The sequence below is a fragment of the Apteryx rowi genome, unplaced genomic scaffold (genome assembly GCF_003343035.1).
Source record: "Apteryx rowi isolate R43461 unplaced genomic scaffold, aptRow1 scaffold_258, whole genome shotgun sequence".
Lineage (NCBI taxonomy): Eukaryota > Metazoa > Chordata > Aves > Apterygiformes > Apterygidae > Apteryx > Apteryx rowi.
In genome coordinates, this window is record NW_020448952.1 from 992,071 (window position 1) to 1,013,017 (window position 20,947).

Genomic DNA, 20,947 nt, shown 5'->3' on the forward strand with positions numbered 1-20,947 from the left:
CAGGCTGAAATAGACAGAAATTTTGAGTGTTGATGAATTCAGCAAGGAAAACCTGAACTGAAAGGGGAAATCCCTCTCTAAATTGGTTTAGGTAGAAAACTTTCTCTTAACATTTGGATATTGTTGCTTCACACACTGCAAAGCCTGCAGGCAAGGAAACTAGCAGGCAGAAGTTTCTGGGTCAGCAGAACCTGCCAAATGGTCATATTTTCACTTGTTCCTTAGGCCTATTCCTGTCCTACCACAGACCTGGAATCTTAAGTCTAAAAGTCCTCTCAGCAGGTCCCATCAGAGACAGTATCCTAAGAAACTCAGAAATTATTATGGAATTTCTAAGTGTATATGTAACATATCTAGGATGCTTCTCAGTTTATGTAGTGTGTGCATTAACCAGCAGGAGAAATGAGAGATCTCAGACTTACTTTTCCATAGGGATGCCTCTAGCACCTAGGATGGAGAACAAGCCCTTTCATCATATGAAGATTAGGCTGCCTGAGCCATTTTGCCCTGAAGCCATATAGTGCTTTAGACAAAAGTATTAAAWCTGCTGAAACAGTTTCTCTTCACATGACTATTGCTGGTGCCTCACAATCACTGTATTTGGTAGTTCTCTATCTAGTGCTCAGTGGGATGGAGAGGTTGCTCCACGCTTGGGGAAGTGTTATAGCAAACAGGTTCTGCTCGCTGAGAATTCTGCCCCACTGTGCAGTGATCCAGCTCCACCCCATCACAGCCACAGGGCACGGTTTTACTGTCAGAATATTTTAAATTCATTCTCTGTATTTGAAATGTGGTACATTTTGAACTAACTCAGCTATTCTAAAAAAATCTATATCTACTGATATGTCAGATGCTCTCTAGCCTACAGAAATGGGTCATACTAGAAGTTAGCTGAGAATAGTAGGGGTTTGGTTGGATGTGAGGTCTTTGCATTTAGGAGGTAAAGCTAGTGAAGACAGGATTGTAAATCAAAGGCTGCCTTTTTTTAAGTGCTATAAAATGTAAAACTCACTTCTATCATATGTTTATTTAAGAAAGTCTCTAAATTTTGCGTGGAATACTTATTTTTTGTGTTTAAAAACACCACTTTTGTGTTTTGGTGTATTTCTTAGTAGTCTTTTTAACCTCACAGAGCACAATACATAGTAACCTGCTGTAGACTTGTTAAGAAAATATTTTAATCCATGTTAATATTAAATACAAAAGCAAGGAAGAGCACTAAAATGAGAACAATCACAAAACAATGTCATGGTTATTTAGGTAGGTAGGAAACCAGCAAACTAACTGAAATCTTTTTGGTATTCTAATCTTATTTAAATCAGCTAGTGAGCCCACCCCAGCTGTACAGTAGCTATAAAAAAAAAAAAAAAAAAGGAAAGAAAAAGGAACCCTCCTATATCCAACATTCTAAGAGCTAAGTGTATAAATATAGTTATACATAAATCCCTTGATATGGACATCATGGATAAACCAAGAATATAACAAGACTAAACCCAGCAAGATACTATGGTACAATAAATAAGCATGAGGCCAGTTCTTACAACCTTAAGCCAATACAAAGGACCCATATTTTTCCATAAGATGCTAAGAGGAGGCTTCAAGAATTACTTGATGGACATGCACATGCACAACACGGGGTGGGGAAGAACTCTCCTACTGTACAAAGTTTAACTATTATTTAGCATTCCAGGAATTAAAAAAAAAAAGGCCACACCATATGAAAGATACAAACAAAAACCAAGAGGCTGGCAGAACTACAGCTCTCAGAAAGGCAAGGTATGCATTTGTGAAAGACTGTGGAATGCATATATTGTGGATGTAGCCCATCTTGTTAGAATAATACTTCTTAGGCATAGAGGCAGGGAGAAAGCATGCATGTTCTTTCCCCAAATCCCCTTCAATTTCTCCTAAAACATATATTAAACAGTGAAGGGGAAAGAAATCAAAGAAGAATCAGTGATGAGGGAATCGAGCAAAAAGGGGAGAGAAGAGTAAAATTAGTTTCAAATTCAATAGTGACATTTTTGGAATTTACGGAAGATGTTTGCAACCACAAGAACATGTACAAATAGATTAGAACAAAAACCTAATTGACACTACAGTTATGCCAATTATACTACAGAGCTGTATCAAAATAGAATCCTTGTAAAATGAGAGTGGAATCAGACTTAAAAAAAAAAGTTAAAGGTAACATAATAGAAAACTGTTATAAAAAGGACGTAATAAAATAATTTTCACAACTTGCTGTGAAATTAATTTATATACAAGTATGCACTGTTTAATATTGTGGATTGGATTCTGAAGCTAATAACAGAAAAATTAATCCAGATCAAAGGGAGGAAATTATGCTTGTGAAAAAGTGTAAATGAGAGGAAAGGCAAGTCTCCATTGATCATTCCTTTAATTGATGGTTTCAAGAAGCTCTGCTAATTCTAAGATCTTAGGGTACTATTTTCTCAAACACAGCGAAGCCCTTAAGCACATAAGCAAGGTTACTGTACAGAACTGACTGTGAAATACCAGAATAATGCTGTAACTTACTTTTTCACCAGGAGGTCCAATAGGACCTTGTGGACCAGGAAGCCCCTATTAAAAAGAAACCAGTGTGAGAAAACAGGGAGAACAATACACATACATTCACCCTAGTAAAGGTCCCTCATTAATCTGTTTAAACACACTTGCAAATATAAGTGGCTTTTTTTCCCGTTACCAGTTAGATCAGAAGTTCTGTGTGAGTCTTTCGCACAAGCCACTATTCTGGCAGTAGGTCTGTAACAAGATCCTATTCAGAACCCTCCTCCAGGTGTGGCCGTTCCTGCTGCATTCCAGGAACACTGAATGAGTCATTTTTCTCCTGAATGAAAAATCCCTCTGAAAGCTTTCTTGAAAGCTCTGCTCCCACTGCACAAGGCACATTCATAGCATTATTTATAAAATCCTTCAAGCTTTATCAGTTTTGCATGTGAAAAGCTAACTTTGTACTAATTTTCATTCATTAAATATTTGCTGCATGTTAGATCATATTTTTGAGAGTTATTTTACACTTACTTGTGGGCCTGGGATTCCTTGTTGACCAGGAGGTCCTGGTTCCCCTTGAGGACCCTACCATGCAAAAAACCAAGGCATTAGGTGTGCATTTCTACATTACAAATCTTCATTGTCAGAATTAAAAGGAAAACAAACTCATCTTTGTTCCCCCCTCTTTAAAGCCTACCATCAACTTTCTCTCCAGTGTGTTTTTTCTCATGCTAATGAATATCATGGCCTTTTCAATAATAGAGAGTAATGAATTCAGCCCACACATAGGCCCTGAGCACTGGAGTCCATGGGGCTAGAGGAGCTTGAAAGAAAGCATCTTTAGCCCTTTGGGCTGAAAACTAAGTAATAGAAGACTTCTCTTTTCAAGGTAAGATCATGAGGCACCTGAATCTTTTGATAGAACACTTCAATTAAATGGAAGGGGTGGGACAGTGGAAAAGATAAGAGAATGTGGAAAGGATTCTTAGAATCCACTCTCTTTTTTAATTTCCAGCTTACTTACTCACCATGTTTCCTTTTGGGCCTGAGGGGCCATCAACACCTGCAATGCCCTATGACAAAGAATATAAACACAAGCAACATTCAGTGGACTTTCTTTTTTCTTCTAGAAATTGCAAATAAAATCCTTCATGTTTTATACATACGTACAGGTTGTCCAGGGGGACCAGGTGTACCTCTGGGGCCCAGTAATCCCCGTGGACCCTGTAGAGAAGAAACACTTGTTAACACCTGTAAGAATTTCTCTGAACAAAGAGAGGCCCAGGGCAAGGACTGGGCCAAGGAATGTCACAAGGAGTAGGAGGCAGGAGGGGAAGGCAGTAAGGGGTGTGGGGGAGAGCCAGATGGACGAAGAGACAGACGGACAGAGAGACAGGAAAAAATTCATTTAGAGCAGATTCTCCTGAAGTCTGCCATATGTCTGAACAGGATGTTAGTGGAAGGGTGAGCTTTGTTTTAGTCAGCCATGTGGTCACTTCAGAGAAAGGTAGAAGGAGATAACTGTTTTTGTTTGCTTGTACAGAACATTGGCACAGCATCCTCCACTGAAGCTTCAGCTGTATCTTGGCCTGAAGGTCTGACCTGAATAGTAGCACACATGTATATGCCAGTCTTTTTTGAAAGCGAGATGTTCTGTCATGCTGTGTATTACTACATTAGGTTTGAAATAATACTTTTCTGTGTAGTAAAGATACAATAAATATTTCATATTTACTAATAATTTTATTATAATAAATGCAAAGTATTCTGCAAGCCAAAATCAGAGTTGCTCCTCTTACCGCTACAAAAATTCCACTGAAGACCTAGGGCTATACTCCTAAATAAGATGAGCAAGATTTGCCCTATAACATAATCTTTGACTTTACACTATGTAAGTGAATATTAATTTTCATCATTTGTGTCCTCACTCGTGACACACTTGCTAAAATAGACAGGACTCCAATTTCTTCATGTACGATATAGATACAAATCACTAATACCTCTGATTCTGTAGCATCTTCTTCCTACTTGGTGAGTAGCTAGCAGTATACTAAACATTTAGAATAAAATCCCTCTTTCTGAGGCATGATTTCTCATCTGCAATGCAGAATTCTGCTCTGCAGTGGCAGCACCTGCAGAATTCCAACTGACAGAAGTGGAACTTTTGTATGTGGCACAAGTATAAAAATATGCAATGAAGCACCATGGTAGGGAAAAAAGAGGAAAAAAAAACAGGTCTTGTTTTCTAATAATAGATGCTTGTAAAACATTTTCAAAGCAACAGAGGTTTGGTAATATTCTCATGTATCACGGTGAATTAACTACAGTGACTGATTTTATACCAGGTCAATAGGAAAAGAAATATCCTTTATGATTCTGGAAGTTGTGCTTACTTGACTGCATATATCCCTAACTTAACTCTTATCCTGTTAGTAGTGTTTCACCCTTAACAAAATTGTTAATTTGTTTGCTTTTCAACCAGAATCAATATTCTCCATGCACACGCTAATTTTTAAACCCGGAATCCAGAACAGCTCAACAGAAAGGAAAACAAATTTGAAAGTGATTTTTGTTTAAAACAGGGTACAAGCTAGAAACAGAAGAGTAAGAAAGCACTGCTTACAGCTTCACCTGGGAGACCTCTTGGTCCAACTTCTCCATCTTCTCCCTGTTTTTATAGAAAGGGAATAGGAGTTTTAGCAAAAAGAGCACATGTTGTGACCATATTCTGATTACATGAGAACTTTCTGTAGATTTTACTTTGTATGTGAAATAAACAGCAACTTACTCTTAATCCATCTTCACCAGGTAAGCCAGGAGGTCCCTGTGGGCCACGGTCTCCCTGTAGGATAAGGGAAGTCATTAAAATAATATGACTGTGTCTGGAAACAATAAGGGATGGGGAAGTGAAATGAAAACAAATGTGTTAGCTGCAGTCTGATGCGTCAAAACATGTCTTGACATAACAATACAAATCTGTAGGTTATAGTACTCAGCAAGATCTTTTATTGCATTAGTATAAAAACAAATTAACATTTCCGAAACGATGAACTATTTGTGTTTGTAGTATTCGACTCTCTAACTATTTTGGCCCCAGAACATACTCAGACTACTGTTACAAGAGGTAGTGTTAATGTGTACCCACATTTTACTGTGTCTCATCAGCAATACCTTCCCCCCAACACAAAGTATCCCTGGCAGTAAAATAAGGAACGTGTACATGGGTCAGAGGTTAATAAACCAATTGCTGGGCCCTGGAATATACACAGTGAAGTGCAATGACCACCCTTCAGAACGACCTGCTCTGGCCCCAGTCCACAGAGAGCCTTGGGACTGATTTGTCTGAGGGTTTGGAAGGGAACCAGACTTCCACACCTCCCCTCTGAGGCTGGGGCTTTTCAAGTCTATATATGGAGAGCCTCAGTAGATTCTGGACTGTACTTTTAGCATTTATTTTTCTTTCCCCATTTTTAAAGAGAACTAGTGTGCTGCATAGCTCAAGCACCACTGACTGACCTCTTTTTGGGCAGCGGGTTTTTAGGCTGTGACTGCCTTCTGGCATTGGACAACAACCAAGTATTCATGCTGCTTTCCTTAATTTTATCAGTGCCTCCAAGAAGCTTGACCACTGCTGTGGATCCTAGCAGAGATATACGGAGTCACTCTTGAGCGGCTCCACTCTTTCAAACTCTCTTAGGGGATTTTAGGTAACTGCTCACTTATGCCAGAGCTCTCTTACATTAGGGATGTCAGGATTTCATTCCACTGCCTTTCTGTCCTCTATGAGCTGGGATCATCATGAGAGAGAATGAATTTTTATGAATTGCACTTTTATAGTCCTAATATTAATTACTGCAACAGTCTCTAAGTTTTGCTAAGTTTTGAAATTATACAACATGATCTGCTGATACAGCATGTGGCTTTCTGTATGCTAAATGATACTGCTGAAAGATGAGACATAACACATATGATCTCTGTTCTGGCTTTCAATTAATATCCTGGTGAAAATTACAGTATAGGCTTAAACTGTCAAATGTTGAAATAGTTCATCCCCTAAGTGGCTACCCTTCTTGTCTTGCAATCACATGACATTTAGAGCCAGATTAGGAGCTTGAGTTCAGTGTCCTGGTATTGTCATGCAGTCAGAACATAACTTCTTATCATTATCAGCATCCTCAGTTCTTCAGTTCTTCAGTTCTCTAGTTCTTTCTTTCAAATGCTCTGTTAAGGCCTGATTTTCTTTTTTTCTTACACCCTTTTCTTCTTTCTAGTAGATAGCGTGTGGTTATTTTACACCTGAGAAGGTGTACATTTCTACTAAATCTACACAAGAAAACTTCATACTCATAAATATTAAGGCTTAAAGGACTTTTAAACCTTGTAGTCTGATCTCCCCTGCACTGGAGGCCAGAAGGTCTTATTCAGTTACTGGTGTCTAACAACTCCTGTTTGACCAAAGCCTGTCTTGAGATAGACATCCAATTTGCAAATCACAATTAAGACAGGACTAATTCTAAAAGAAGTCCTAAAAATCTACTCTAAGGTTATAGATTTTCAACATCAATTCTCTTAGAGGTGAAAGGTAACTACAACAGAAAATAATGTTTCTTTTATTTTCCTTCCTGTGCTCTTTATTGCAAGCCATAGAGAACTAAATATTTGCATTATATGTTGTTGGTATATTATGAATCTGAAGAGCCTCAGCTATCTGATCTGACTTTGAATCGAGCTGTTTCCAGATAGATCATAAATTGTATGTTTGTAGAAGACTCCCATTGGAACACAAGAGTGCAGTGTTTCTTAAATAGTGGGATGAGAAAGCCGATGAAAAGAAGGCAATATTTTTCATTATCATTTTGCAAATTTCAACCAAAACTTATTCTTCCATTTTAGGGGTATATTTTTGATTTGTTCAGGAAATATGAACCCAATGAAATATTTGCAAGAAAAGAATAATAAAAATTTTGATTTAATTATGTCATGGAAGCTTCCATGGACTGACAATTCAGCTATTCAAGGTTAGAAAGCAGAGATATATCCCCTGGCTCTGAACCAATTTCTGCTCAGCCTTCAAAGAAAGAGATAAGCAGTAACAAGAGCCTAATGTCTAGCACCCTCTGCTGGTCACCCGCTTATCAAGCCACATTTCAATTCTGTGAAAAGCTGATTCCTTTACACTCTTCGAGGAAAAGGGAAGCATGAAAGAGAATCAAGAGGTTTGTGAATGGCACTAAAAGTTATTTTTCCATTGCAAACAGAACTCAAAAGAGTAGCCTCAGATGTTATTACAAAGAACTACATTACTGGCCAGTAGCCAAAAGTGGTGAAAGTTCCTGGGAAGTGCAGCAATTTACACTAACCTGTTGAAGGGTGAAAACTATAATCCTTCCATGTTCATCAAGCTCTAGTGCAGATGGGAATGGTTCTGTTGACATTTCCATTCACTGTTTCTTTTATGGTGCATTGCACTTACCAGGACAACAGTTAAGGAGTTACATTCAGTAGAGCATGTTGCTACCAGCATTCAGTAGAGGATGCTGTTACTAGCACCTACATTGGGTGTATAATTTAAAGCAGAAAGCCCCTGCTGTGATTATTTCTACAYTTTGTAGGGAAAGATGCAGGCTGATTTTATAGATTGTTATGATGTAAATGCAAGTTATTTTAAATATTAGTCCAATTTTTCTTAACTTATCTGATCTGACTCCGATCTGTCTTTAACCAAAAGTCATTGGAATGAGTCACACTAAACAATTCAGTTTACATTTCAAATACCCACATGCATTCTTTGAGCAAGCTTTTGAGCAGACTTAAAATTTGACATGCTCTTGGTATAGAAACTTTATGTTAATTTACTGTATTACTGTTTCCTTTAACGATGAGTTTAAATTTAACAGGCAAATTCCTTGACTAAGAAAAATTAGAGCAATGCCAAGTAGAAGACATGATGTAAATTTCGCATATGCATTTAAATCAGTAATACAAATGTGAATTGTTTTCTATTGATTGATATTACTAGAATGCTTTATGAAGCATACATTATTTGACCATATAGATATTATTCCATAATGTGAAATGCTGACATTTTCTCTGAACTTTCTCCATAGTCCTTAGTGTTATTTTTAATTAATTGTATGCTAATTGTATATTATTTACATGACGGTATCAGCATGCTGTTGTATAAAAACATGCATGTTTATCTTACCCTGTTACCTTTGTCACCAGGGAGGCCAGGAAGACCATCAAATCCTCTGTCACCCTAGGAAAGAAAAATCACAACTTTAGTATATTTTGTATTACTCTGACTAAATTGTGCCTTCTCTCTAGAAGCTAATTTCTACTCGTGGTTATAAGTACACTTTTGTTACTGAATGAAACTCATGGAGATCAAACATGTAGATCAAACTCAGAAAATTTACTTCTATATATCAGAGCAAGAGAAGATGCCATACATCAGCCTTTACACTCCACTGTAATTATGCTATTTATAAAAGGAAAACTACACTTAGATGAAAGCTTGGTACTAGCTGCACTTTGCAGTTGCAAAACTGACTTTACTGTTGCTACTACTCTGTAACTGGAAGCTGTCTCAGAAGAATAGGAATCATGCCCAAAGAATCAAGTTATTTCAGGGTCAGACTACTAGCCATTACCATTAATTAGCATATTTTAAATGGATGATTCATTCTCAGCTCTTGCCTCTGATCCAGCTATCTGAAACCTCAGTATTTCCACTTGAGAGTAGAACTTTGGGTTGGCGTGGCAGAAGCTGTGGTGCCTATTTAAAATCTGTCTAGCCCATTCCAAGACTGAAATAAAACCTCAGGTCTCATTATTACTTACCTTTGCACCAGGTTCTCCTGGCATTCCTCTGGCACCATCAGCACCAGGGCGTCCCTGCAAAAACCCAAAGGGCTAAGCGTTTGAAAATGCAGTGGAATGAGTTAATATTCAAATATATTTAAATAGCAATTATTTACCCAGTGCAGGCCTGATCCCTTTGCTACCTACCCTTTTACCAGCTTTCCCACTTGGACCAGGGGCACCTTGAACACCACGAGGACCCTGAATTTAAACAGTATAATTCTTAGAATCACATTAATGTCAGCAAAAAGCTAGTTAAACATCTCACCTCAAGGACACCATTTTATTTATTTATTTATTTATTTATTTATTTATACAAAGCTGCAATTTTTTTCCAGGACATGGATTCTGGATTCCTAAATCCCATTAGTTTTAATAGAACTTGAGCACTCAAATTGGCCTTAGCACTGCCAATTTTAACACTAGTTTTCATGAGATGACACTACACATGGCATAATTGGTCTTTTTTACATAAAAGCTTGTTACATTCTTTTGATGGCTTTGAAGATCTTAGCCTTGTGGTTTGAAAACCCTTGTTCCAGTCATGCCAAAAYTAATTTAGCCACAGAATAATTATTTGATGAAAACTGAAGAGTACTTATTTCAGATCCCTAACTGACACACAAACATGACKTGTGCTAGTAAATAGCTCATATGGTGTCTTAGATTTACTCAGCAGTTTTAACCAGAGGGAGACCAAATTGCAGACTGCAAACCTAATTCCACTTTTCAGACATGTTGCTCTCAGTGAAGATGGGGTGGAAGTATGTTTCTGTGGAAGCATTCTCATCCCCCATCCAAATGCATCTTCCTCAGGTGGATGTAGCAGTGGACTAGCATCCAACATTATAGGGTAGGAACAAAAACAATAATAAGAATGTAGGTAAGCAAATGGGAAGATTGACAGCTGTTCACAGTGCTTTTTTATTTAATTGTTTTCCTTTAATTTTATGCTAATACCCATGTGGACTTTTATGACAGGCACTTAATAATGTATTAAATCCACAATATCACTTGAGATCTGGCAAAATCATTGTTCCAGAGACTCCCAACATGTTTTCTTTAAGAAAGCCATATTACTTCTAGATTTAAGCTGAAAGATATCAATGTTTTTCAGTGCTCTTTGAGATCACTGCACAAGAGTTGATATAATTGCAAGCTGAGAGGAAATGTGTTTATTGATTCCTAAAGACTACTTCTTGGCATGTCCAGTCTTTCTTAAAAATTTCCTGTTTAATTACTAACTAAATTCAATCTCTCTCACCTTATGAGATCTGATAAGATCAGAGTCCAAGGTCATACGACTGCAGACTGACTCATGGCAGTTATAAGCATGTATGATTTTGAACAGAGAAAATAACCTGAGTGACAATATTAAAACAGGTTTTCAAGTGATGACACTCCACATGTGATAAATGCTCTTTGTTATGTAAAGGCAGATTGTTACTTTCACATTTCAAAATGAACAGTCAGTTATTTCATTTAAATAGGACTGTAAGCGTAAAAGCTATTTTTCTTCAATTGCATGCAGGAAGCACATCATTGATTGATTTCTACTAAGTGACATGAATGCATTTTCTTATACTGAAAAGCATATAAAGGTAAACAAGGTCAAATATAACAAGCAATATTATTGTACCTGGGGACCTGGCTCACCACTTTCACCTTTAGCACCTGCTGATCCAGGCCCACCCTTGATGAAAAAAGAGAAACATTCTGTTAGTATAAAAACACAGCACAACTTTAATTTAGTAAGTTATTTGCTATTTCCACACATTAAATGCAGGGAGAAAAAACAAGCAATCCCATGTTTGTTAGGTGGTGTGAAATCATCATTTGAATCTGCAGATATATCGTGATACATCATTGTCTAGAAACTAGGCCTGAGCCAGAAAAATCTTTCTATTACCAAAGTAAAACTCTTATAGATTTAAATGGGATCAAATAAAACCCTTTGTTCTATATTAGTATTTGACAGCTATATATCAGCACAAGAAGAACATAAGTCACGCATACAGAAGTCCACCTGCTGCAGGGAAGTCAACAGAAATTAAACTTGTCTCTTTTCACCTTTATTCATTGCTATGTTGTACTGAAAACAACAGACTCAGAGCTCCATCCAAAAATCACTATAGCCAATGAAAAATCCCCTGTCTAACCTTGCCATCAACCAGTGTTGTGCACAAGATCTTTGTGCATCTAGCCCTGAACAAGTCGAAAATCTATATAACTGATTTTCTTTACCATCATTAAATGATGATACAGATTTTCAGAGTAAGTTTTAACCATAAGCAATCTTAAAATAGATCTTCAGCCAGGGTAAGATAATGTACATGGAATCTGAGGCAGAATTAGTCAAAATCTGTTTTGTCTTCTTAATAGTAGTCTCACAAAAAAAAAGACAAAACAAAACAAAAAAAATCCCAACATGCCAAAAAACCCACAGATCTCAGGGAAGGAACATACTGAAGTTTACTACTATGGACAAAATAACTTCTGCATTTCTGACCTCTGAAATAGGTGATCACCAAATGTATGCATTTAATACAAAACAAATCTTTCAGACCTTGGAGGCTTGATTCTCCTCCTATGTTCACCATAGTGACTTCATTCAAAGAAAGGAGGAGTGGTCTCAAGGCTTGTTTTAGTGCCCAGTCTAGCATCTTGGAGTGGAAAGATTCCCCCTGATTTTGCAGGTATTGAACCAAGTCCTAAGCAAATTAAAAACCAGATCCTGAGCTGATATTGGCAATGGAGAGAACAGTGGATTTGGTAGGTGGTGACAGCCTGTATGGGTTTCCCTAGTGTAAACTCTGCTTTTAATGAATATAATTCATTACATTTAATATCTGTACACAGAACTTTATCTTGTATTTTATGTTAATTAAGCATGCAATCTCCAGACTCAGCTGAAGCTAGACTGGGGCTGTGACACTGTTGTGTTCAAGACTTTTTTTTATAAATACTTGATATGTTTCTTAATGTATCTTACTGGCTACTAAATTAATTTAACAGAATACTGTTCACAGTAAGGTCAAAATCTCCAGCTATTCCATTCTTGAAATGAGCTGGGCACACAAGCAAATGACACACCAAAAATCAGCAGCTGCTTCTGGAACTCTAGGCCAAAAATGTAGCCAGATCAAAGAGCTGGATTTCTAGAGCCTCCTGGTGGCATAGCAGCAAAACAACTATTATTATTATTCATTTGTTGAATTTTGCATACAGAAATTCATGAAGACTTCTAAAATATACAGTAGCGTGGGTATGAGGCCAGGTTATACTTCAGTTAAAAGAACTATTCACTGTCAGTATTAAACCAATCTTTACAAATGGATTCATTGTTTACAGCAGTTCTGTAACTATTTTGTATGTATAAACTGAATGTCATCCTGCAGGTCTCTTGACTTAAATACTCTGCTGGAAATAGCGTATTAGTTTGTTAAATAAACTCAATGTGTTGTCTGACTTTTTATAAGTATCATGTACCTAATCACAATCAATTAGGAGTCTATGGGCCAAATTCTCAGCTTGGTAGCAACTATTCACTCTGGAAGAATTACTCTAGAAAAGAATTGATCTTGTATAGGCCAGTTTAAAAATACAACTAAATCCCAGTGATTTCAGTTTCTGGGGACAGAAGGAGATTCTGATCTGGTTACCTAAAATTTACCTGAAACCAGTAAATTTCACCTAGACAAACAGGGATGGGTTCATGAGACCGGCCGTTTGCAGCATAGCATCATCTGGAAAAGCTTCTTTGATACTATAAAAAAAATGAGGCCAAACATTGCCAAGCCAACCCAGAATACAAGTTACAGCAGTTTTACTATTACATAGCTCTCAAAAGTGCCCAAAAGGCATGTTGAGATGCTAGGGATCAGGGAAGAAGAAGACCTGGAGTATTCCTTATTCTCCCTAAAATATTACTTCTACAGTATGCAACTATCTTATGCCTCCCTGAGATTTCCCTGCTAATAAAAGTAGTCACTGGAGGGAACAGAAGGGAGAGCTGCTGAGGCAATTATCGGTTGCATTGTGCTGCTATATTGATGCACAGTGTGATGGGCAATAAGCTGGCCAGTATTTTCTGCACGTGATAATGGATAGGATGCTGCATTCATGTTTGTCCATCTGCCTCTCCTCCTTGAAAACTAACAGTTAAAGTCAGATGTACTGTACATTACTGTACATTAAGAAGGATGAGGATGAGAGGGGGAAAAAAGGAGACTGGAAGAGAATGACTTGATTGTTACCATTCAACAATGGCTGTTGCTGAAGCATCACATTAAAGWAGGAAAGAGGTACAAAAGAAGAGGAAGGAACCATATTTCTCATACTACAGTTCCATCACTTTAAAATTGTGACCAAACCTCCACAACAGGGATAAGTGGAAGGAAACTACTGCAGAGGAAACTGCTATTGCACACTAAGGCAAGGAAAAAAACAGATGCCCTCCAAACTTATGTTGCTGTCTTGTGTGTATAATGCTATTGTTGYGGCTGACATAGTGCTGCAGTCACTTTTACTTCACACAGTAAACCGGGTAGGAACTTCTTTCATCCTTTTCTCTTTGTTATACAGACATAATTTGTTTTCATTCTTCAATAGCACAATTGTATTTTTGCTTGTGTTTCAAAACTAGATGCTTGTCTGATGTCCTATCAAGTGCTAGCATTGTTCTTTGTGCTCCAGGTGCCCATCACTGTAATGATGAGGTATATAAAAATTACAGCAGACATAGATCAAAATTAGAAAGAGACCCAATATTTGCCAACCTAGCTGTGCCACCAAAGTAGACTAAATACTGGTTTCCAAATTAAGTGGAAGTCACATGATTTCAAATATAGATGCTGTACTAACTCTAGAAAAGAATTTCACTGCCTACATAAAGGATAAAAATAATCACCTGGGAGAAACATAGAAAAGATCAGGTTTCTACAAGGCCTGTGATCTTGGCTGCAGCATTTGTTATTTTATATTGTGGTAGGGATGCTTTATAATGACTTTTTGAAAGATGGTAAGTGCTAAATTATAGCATTAGTGGATTATTGAGTCTGCAAAGTATCCTTTTCGTAAAAGAGGAAATTGCAATAACAAGATTGATCAGGTGGTTTTTGTTTGCTGAGCTACCTATCTGCTTTTCTACCTTCACTGTGTCACTGACCTTTTAAGGTGTTTTTTAGAAAATACAGTTGCAAACCTCTTTGTGATCAGAACATTGTTTTGCATATCATTAGAAAAACTTTTGTTTGTGTTCCATATATAGACCAGTACCAAATATAAACTTTTGAGCATGCACAGGGACAGCTGCATTTTCCAGATCACTTAGTATTAGCAGCATGGGCCAAATTCAGGTCTAAAGTAAAAAAAAAAGTATAATTCTTTTAGAAATCTATGTGGTTTTTGATTAATTATTTCAATGTCTCTTAAAAACGTTCCAGATGCACCTTAAATAGTGGGTCAAGGTCATTCTGCACACTCTTGCTTTAATATCTCCTTCTGTAGAATTTCACATTTACCACAAGAAACTTTGTGAATATTATTACACAGATAACTGACTGCAGAGGCGTACGTAGTTATATAAGGCTATTCACTAGTTTTGTAAGTCCACCAGCATGCGCTCCAAAATCCACATTAAAAACTGCTTTAACATTCAGGTTGCATTTCAGACCTTGAATAAGAATACAAACTATGGACTTCATTATATCAGTGTCATTCCAAATAAGATGAGTACAAATGCACAGGTGTAGGTAAGATAGGATTTGTTTACATACCACAGGACCTGGTCTTCCAGTGAGTCCCATGGGACCAGGTGGCCCTCTCATAGCAATCTGAGGAAAAAAAACAGAGTAAAGCAGCAGATATCAAGAGAAAATTGTCAATCCAGCATTCAAATTCTATAACACAATTTCATAACCCATTAGCAAACAACTGCCGCCAGTAACTCAGTTGTTAATAAGGGTATCTACTGTCATAAGATGATGCTTACAGCTCTTTATGTCACATCCTGCATGCTGTAAAATGTAACTGCATTTGGAGCCGTACCCTTCTAGCAATTTTCTCTGCAGGCTGCTTGTGCTTACCCTAGCTTGCTGAAGAATAGCTTGTGCTTGAGCTTCCTGAGCTGAGATTGTTGGACCCTTTTCACCGTCTCCACCAAAGCGGAACTGCAAGTATCAAAACAAGAAAAGGAATTCAGAATTTATTAAGTTAAAACCAGACTTGTTATTCACTGCAACTATGCAAACCACTGTGATGATACCGGGTTCACTCTTTAGATCATTCCATTATGCCACCATTCCATAACGTCAGAAGACTGCTGCACTGGGGCCACTGGATCCAGCATGAATATTCAGTTATGAATAATAGATTAGATCTAATCCTTTATGAGAAAACATTTCACTAATTTCATTGGATTTTTTTGTTTTTTGAGTTTTTTTGGTGACTTTTAATCAAAATGGACTCTAATTATCTGCAAGACCTCATTAAAAATATGTATCAAAATGAATTTGTGCCATTAATTAATTCTCAGTACATCTCTAACTACCCATACAAAAATGAAATTCATCTTAAGGCAGCCTTCAATTTGAAAAATATTTGGTATCTAAAATGAAACAGTTTTGTGTTGCTTCTGACAATTTCAAAATAAATTAAAGAATACAATCGAAGCACTCATTCCTGTACTCCTGGTCTGTTCATGGAACTGCTAGGAGAAGCTCTGCAATGTTGCAAAGACATTGTCTTACAACAAGAAGCATGGCATTGCTAGGTTATGCCATAGCACACTCAATACCAGGGCCATGAATCCTTTACAGCCTGCAGCAGTTTGTCCAGTTTGCCTGTGTCTAGAGTTGGCAAGGTAATTGATGTATCTCTACTGTAGTCATACTGTTATCACAATGGAAGGGGCTTTTTGAAAGTTTTGGAAACTTATTGCTTTAAGCCCCCAGAGATGAACACTTGACTTTTTTTAAATTAGAAAGCAAGAGAATTATCAAGCCTGCTACCACATGAAAGGAGACCAGGGTTTGTAAGAATTGGCATAATATGGAATCAACCACTTTACAAAATATTTTTCCAAGCAAAGGTGCCTAAATTAATTATCTTGCATCCAGTGAAAAGATGAACACATTTAAATGAATTCAAGCCCCACATGAGAAGAGCCATATGTCCCACAAAAGGCATCTCCCACGTGTTACAAAAAGCTTAGAATCCTTCTAAAAATAAAAGTGACTTTTTATATACCCAAACACCTATCCTTATTGACTACTGTGAGATATTTATACAGCTCATGTGTTTTAGGATAACTGCAATGACCACATTTCAGCTGAAACTAGACCAAGGGGATACCAAATTTCTCATCATGCATTTAGAGCAGATTAGAAAATACAGTAGAAAAACAATATAATTCAAACAGTTAGCAAAGATCATCCTGAGCCCCTGACTCAGAAACAATATGATTTTGTGAAAATTTTTGACATTAACACGCTAAGTGTGGAGAAAAAGTCTGGATGGTGGTTAAGCTACTAGCCTGGAATGCAGGATACCTGAAGCCAATTTCTTGCTTCCCCAGAAATGTCTTGGTATTTTGGTAATTTGGTAATTCTTGGTAATTTGACTTGGTAAACCTCTTGTGGTCTAACTTATTAACATTTAAAAATAAAGGTAGTAGGATTTTCCAAAGTGATGGATAGCTTAAGTATCAGCCAATGGTTGCTACCCTTAATGGAGCAAACTGATAAAAGATAAATCTGACGTCTGCTGGCCAGCAATTACTGTTGGAAGGTTTGGGAATAATTGCACTCAGGAGTAGTGGCATTTTTTCCATCAACTAGTTATTAGTGAATAAATATTTTTCTTATACAGTCAGTTGTGACAACAGAAATGAGCCTTAGTGCAAACATGAGGTCAGAACCATAGCTTATTTTAATAATCTTTCATTGATTGTTTCATAAATAGAAAATAAACTACAAAATCATCCTTTTCTCATTGGTACTGATGGGAGATAGTGCTCCTTAAACATCCATCAGAAGAGCTGTAAGCCTTTTTACTGAGTGTATCTTACCAAAAACACTGCACCATCATTCTTGACTGGTGTATCAATTCTCTGGGATGGCAGTATTCATCAAATCTTTCACATACACTTAGGAATATTGAAATCCATGCACATTGTACTTCTCATACTAGAGAAAGTTTCAAGGCACTTTAACAGCTTTGGGTTTGTTCCTCCTCCTGCTAAAACAGATGGTGTTTTGCTTTGACTCCAGTGGGAGAAGAGCTGACTACGCGCATATATTTCTATCCAAAGGATGCACTGTCTTGTCAAAGGAGTCACTGGAGTCCAATTTTAAGCATTCCATGCTTAAAATTCTCCATGTCAAGAAGAGTAGGTTCTCTTTGTGCAACAGTAAACTGCTTGTTTAAAATGTACTGTACAGTTGAAAATATAAGGGAGATTTCAGTAAGTGTATTACAATCACTTATGATTGTAATATGTATATGTTCCAATCTGGCAGTTAAGCAGAAGCTTAAGCCTACATTTTGTCTGAGAAAAAACACACAAATGATCTTCAAATGATTACACCATACAAGAACCTCTTCTCATTCCAAAAACAAAATCAGATGAAAGAGAAAACACCTATACATTTCTTGAAACACACTTCCTCTTTTTGGAGACTGACTACCCTGGAATCATAATCCTACTTACCGGCAACATTAACATGGTACCTGGGGGACCTGCTAAACCATCAGCACCAGGGAGACCAGGGCGACCAGGTGGACCCTGTGAAAACAAAGGGATGAGGGGGGAAAAAAAAAAAGAGATGAGAACAAAGAGATGGCTAGATAAGATAAATCTACAGAGTCACCCCCCCACACTTACACCAGTATTCTTATGATGCACTTGGAGATTTAATAGTCTTTTAAATGATGTGGGAATGTTAGTCATAATCAGTGAGATAAACAAAGAAGTGGGTCTTCAGATAACCTTCAAGAATGGGGAAAAGAGCTATTCTCTTCAATTATCTTACTTATAAATTTTATATATATATATATATATATATTATATATATATATATATATGAAGTAAGGGGTACTTAATTATGTCATGACTAAATAAATTAGGCTGAGCTGAGATTTGCACTACGATCCTGTGCTCGCTTCATTTGTTATAGAAAACTCATATTGCTAATCCTCTTTAAACTCTTTGAGTAAGCTTAATTTTCAAAGGTTACGTAAGTCTTGTAGTTAAAATCTGAAACCTATTTTTATTAAATATGTTTTTCTCTGACGGTTTAAAAAAAGCTAAATTTTGGGTGTAAGCTGAGGCTGAAGAAATGTACTAATGAATATATGTGATCCTCATGATTATTGATTAACAAGAAATGTTATATCAATAAACTCTGCTGTTGTGAGTCTTTGTGTTCCCAAGTGAAACTGAAGATTAGATTAGTTTTACACTTTCTTCTCTCTTGACACCATTTTATGAGTGAAATTCATCCCTGCAGAGAGTATAAGTAGGATTTTTGCCTACATCTGTCCTCTTCAGAGGGCCATTTTCATCCATTTCTAAATTGTTTTACAGCCATGATTAGGATTAACACGATATAATAATTTAGTACAAAAGCTGAAGCACCAATAGGCAACTACGAAAGGTGGTAGATTTTACAATAAACTGTTCTGTAGTTCTGTGCTTACACAGTATTCTCAATTATTCTATGCATTAATGCATTTTTTAAAATAAGCAATACTCTTTTCTTTAGTGGTAATTTTCTCAGAATGTTACTTTTCTCAATTTTTTTAACTGAGTTAAAAACTATAGACAGAATAATTATAACGAAGGGCTACAGTCTTTATTCGTATACACTAATTCTTAATTTAAGTAAAAAAAAAAACCCAAAACACAAAAAACTGTCCACATATGTTAAATTTCCAAGTGAGCAACGTTTTCCTTTAGGACAGAATCTGATAGCAGAATCTGGTTGCGAAAATCCTTATTTTCCCCATGAGTTTGGTAACTCATTTCTACAATTATTTCTTTGTGTAATGTGTTCTTTTTTATATAAAAATGAAGTTTCTTCCATGGCAGAAACTTGATGTGTTTAGATAAAGATGTTTTTATGAAGAATTTTATTGAGCAGTTAGTTTAAAAAAAAGGAGTATTATGAGTAGTTATTCCATCACAATGTGTTAAAATCCCCTTTCTATCAGTTTAAATTTGAAAATAGTTGTTTAGTTAAACTACAACAAAGAAATATAAAAGAAAAAATGTGTATGCTGTCTTACTGTCTAAGCGAAGCGTTTTTAGGATTTTAACATTATCTAATTATCCAGTGAAGAAATAGCATGTTCTCAGTACCTTGTACACACAAATGCAACAAGCTAGACTCTTCAGTAAACTATCACTCATAGAACTGAGGAAGGTCTTTTTTTGTAGCAAAATATTTTCCTCAACTAAATATATGTAGGCTATTTTAAAATCATGCTCGTTGTGGTAGTAGGAAAAGGCTTGTGAAAACAAGTAGCACCAAAATAATAATTAAGCTTTCAGTTATACTCATGACTAGATCTAGGCTTTAATGCACTATATTATTTAATATGGCCAATAAATTGTCTATATCATATAAATATTATCCATCACTTTCATTATTTCTATGTATATTTTGATTCTGTAGAGCTATGCCCTTTTTATTTTCTGCATCCTGAGGTCATGCTGTTTTTTTAAAGACTCATTCAAATGCACAAGAAAAGTTTTTACTTGGATGGTTATAATTACTTCATCACATTTTAGAATCATTCACACCAAAACTTTCAGGAAAATATAGACAAATAGGAACTTAACTTTTTTCTTGTATTTACAGTACATATTCCTACTTCTAATGAAGTATTTGTGCAGATTCTCAGCCGAGTAGATCAGCCTCGGTTCAACTGAAGTTTCTTCAGCTAAGCATATATATTTAAGATCAAGATCTTTCTTACTCTTGTAGCAATTAGTGTAAGACATACCGTGAATACTCAGGATAATCTGTATATTGACTTACCCTTTCACCAGGGTCACCTGGAGGACCAACAGGACCTTGTAAACCTGGGGGACCTGTAAGACCCTATGGAAAATTAATGATAAATTATTATGTTGAACAACTGCTAGCAGCATGTTTTTGAACTATTTTTTCCTCCAGAAAGTTATGTTAAAGACATATTTGGAGAAAATCATTTATTATAAGGCATATTTTTTTCTTACAAAGGATTTATAGCCAATATTCAGATGTCTTTGTTTTTCATGGGCACTCAGCTTCTAGCATGCTGTCACTGAAAATGCTGGAGCTGACCCTTTTTACCCCCATCCTAAAATGCTAAGTTCAATATACCTTTGGGAACTACGATGAGACTAATTTCAATTGTGTTAACTCATAAATACAAAGCACAGTGGATAAATCAAATGAAAATAAAGCGAAGGGATAATTAATCTACGTACAGCAGGTCCTCTTGGTCCCGGTGGTCCTTCAATGAGCATACCCTGGAGGAGGAGAAAAAAAGATGGCAAATTGGTTATTTCTTGGAGAAA

The 20,947-nt window shown here is 36.6% G+C and overlaps 1 protein-coding gene across 6 annotated transcripts in view; it reads right to left on the reverse strand.

Moving 5' to 3' along the window:
- Window positions 1-20,947, reverse strand: part of COL11A1 (collagen type XI alpha 1 chain) — a 172,188-nt gene that overhangs the window by 88,090 nt on the left and 63,151 nt on the right. For all 6 annotated transcript variants that reach the window (XM_026067285.1, XM_026067286.1, XM_026067283.1 and 3 more), the window contains 15 exons: window positions 20,858-20,899; window positions 20,424-20,486; window positions 18,092-18,166; window positions 15,468-15,551; window positions 15,159-15,215; window positions 11,021-11,074; window positions 9,529-9,582; window positions 9,361-9,414; window positions 8,723-8,776; window positions 5,306-5,359; window positions 5,141-5,185; window positions 3,688-3,741; window positions 3,546-3,590; window positions 3,049-3,102; window positions 2,542-2,586 (listed from right to left, as the gene is read on the reverse strand). In XM_026067285.1, the coding sequence (XP_025923070.1) occupies window positions 2,542-2,586; window positions 3,049-3,102; window positions 3,546-3,590; window positions 3,688-3,741; window positions 5,141-5,185; window positions 5,306-5,359; window positions 8,723-8,776; window positions 9,361-9,414; window positions 9,529-9,582; window positions 11,021-11,074; window positions 15,159-15,215; window positions 15,468-15,551; window positions 18,092-18,166; window positions 20,424-20,486; window positions 20,858-20,899 (834 nt within the window). The remainder of the gene's footprint in view (window positions 1-2,541; window positions 2,587-3,048; window positions 3,103-3,545; window positions 3,591-3,687; window positions 3,742-5,140; window positions 5,186-5,305; window positions 5,360-8,722; window positions 8,777-9,360; window positions 9,415-9,528; window positions 9,583-11,020; window positions 11,075-15,158; window positions 15,216-15,467; window positions 15,552-18,091; window positions 18,167-20,423; window positions 20,487-20,857; window positions 20,900-20,947) is intronic.